The sequence below is a fragment of the Pterocles gutturalis genome, unplaced genomic scaffold (assembly GCF_000699245.1).
Source record: "Pterocles gutturalis isolate BGI_N339 unplaced genomic scaffold, ASM69924v1 scaffold32424, whole genome shotgun sequence".
Classification (NCBI taxonomy): domain Eukaryota; kingdom Metazoa; phylum Chordata; class Aves; order Pterocliformes; family Pteroclidae; genus Pterocles; species Pterocles gutturalis.
The window spans coordinates 15,092-16,657 of record NW_010136850.1 but is presented as its reverse complement, the minus strand read 5'-3'; the positions used below and the strand labels follow the sequence as shown (position 1 = coordinate 16,657).

The following is a 1,566-nucleotide window of genomic DNA, read 5'->3' as shown; positions in this document are numbered from 1 at the left end:
AAATGGCATATAAACAAAGTTTTCACTCAGGGATTTTAGTTGGTCAACAGTTAGTCAAGTAAACCTCTGGGTAAAGTCCCTTCTATGAAAGTCAGTAATGCGTAACTTCAAGGGGGAGGCGGCAGGGTTGTTTCTAATTACTCTCTTTGAACAGACTAATTGTAAAAGGATTAAAAATAGATGCTTTCACATCCCATAAAACAGTAGGCAGCAAATCAAGACCAGCATACAAACAAGGTTTTTTTTAAGCCCTTGAAAAAAACCTACCCCTCCCACAAAAGAGACTCACGTAATCACTCTTGAAAACAATGTGCAAGGGTAAACTTTCACAGTCAAGCCACCCTGCTAATGCCCTTAACTGCTCAGAGGATCCAAGAAGCTACAGATATGTAAGTACATAAAATAATTAACTTTTCATTTTTTTTTCACTGAACAACAGCAAACAATTTCAGAAATATTATTTCTTCTTTGCATTATACTGAATATTTTCATGTGGTAGGAAGGATAAATGATCTTTGGATGGGACAGAGAAGGCTCGTGGAAGAAATTCAGTGGTATTTTTTGTTGACATATTAATCTTCTGCCAGTTAATTTTTATTTAACCAATCTGTTGACCCACAGCATCAACAAGTTATTTTAAGTCCTTTATTTTAATACAGCCTTTCGAAAATCACAGGGAAACATCTGATACTTAGCTTAAATGATTTTTTTAGCAACAGTAACATAAACTATACTCATGCAGAAATAACTACTGGATAAACAGAACTGAAGCACTGCGGTTCTTAAGTCATTCTCTGAACCTCGCAGAACACTTTACTAGTAGGAGAGAGCCTTAAAACAAATCCGTTCTATGGATGTGAAGGCTTAGCTTGCTCTATCACATGCGCTCCTTATCTATGAAATAGACTTTACTATCAGCTCAAGAGCTCCTCGGTCACTCTTCTCATGTCTAAATATTGCAACAGAATATTTTAAGAATTCAAATGAGCTAACTCCTCTTTCGTCTTCCAACACGGATTTCTTACAAAGTTTTTAGAAGGAATTGTTTTTCTGAATCACAATCACCAAGCATCTTTTTCCCTATTATTGATCTTCATGCCACAAGGCTAAAGAAATATTACATGTGATATGATTTTTATACATCTTCCCAATTCAAAAGGATCCATTTTTCATACTATACTGGCAAAAAAAAGATAGATTGTTCAACAGACAAGAACTCACCTATAATTTATCTTAAAAATTATAGAGATGGCATGCATGCCTTTGAGCAGATAATACAAGAGGTCATTGTAATGTCTCCTCCAGAAGAGGGATGAGGGGACTGAAAACTTACCTGTCAATTAGTCTTTAAGAGTTCAAATATCATCCCTTTCTGCCTGAAAGACTGAGGAGTATGTAAACATGTAAGGAATAATAAATTTAAGCTAAAGTTATGAAATTGTAATCCCTAAAATTAAAGACTGTACCTGTACAGGTTCCATATCACCCATAAAAAAAAAATAATGTAAAGGTGTGCATTTTTTGTAGTAGGAAGATACAAATTCTTATTTGACCTTTTTTTCTTCT

At 34.6% G+C, this 1,566-nt stretch overlaps 1 protein-coding gene across 1 annotated transcript in view; it reads left to right on the top strand.

Moving 5' to 3' along the window:
• The first annotated feature begins 282 nt into the window (after positions 1–282).
• Positions 283–1,566, top strand: part of GPR183 (G protein-coupled receptor 183) — an 8,969-nt gene continuing 7,685 nt past the window's right edge. Inside the window, exon 1 of the mRNA XM_010082461.1 lies at positions 283–389. Coding sequence (XP_010080763.1) covers positions 349–389 — 41 coding nt within the window. The 5' untranslated portion in view covers positions 283–348. The remainder of the gene's footprint in view (positions 390–1,566) is intronic.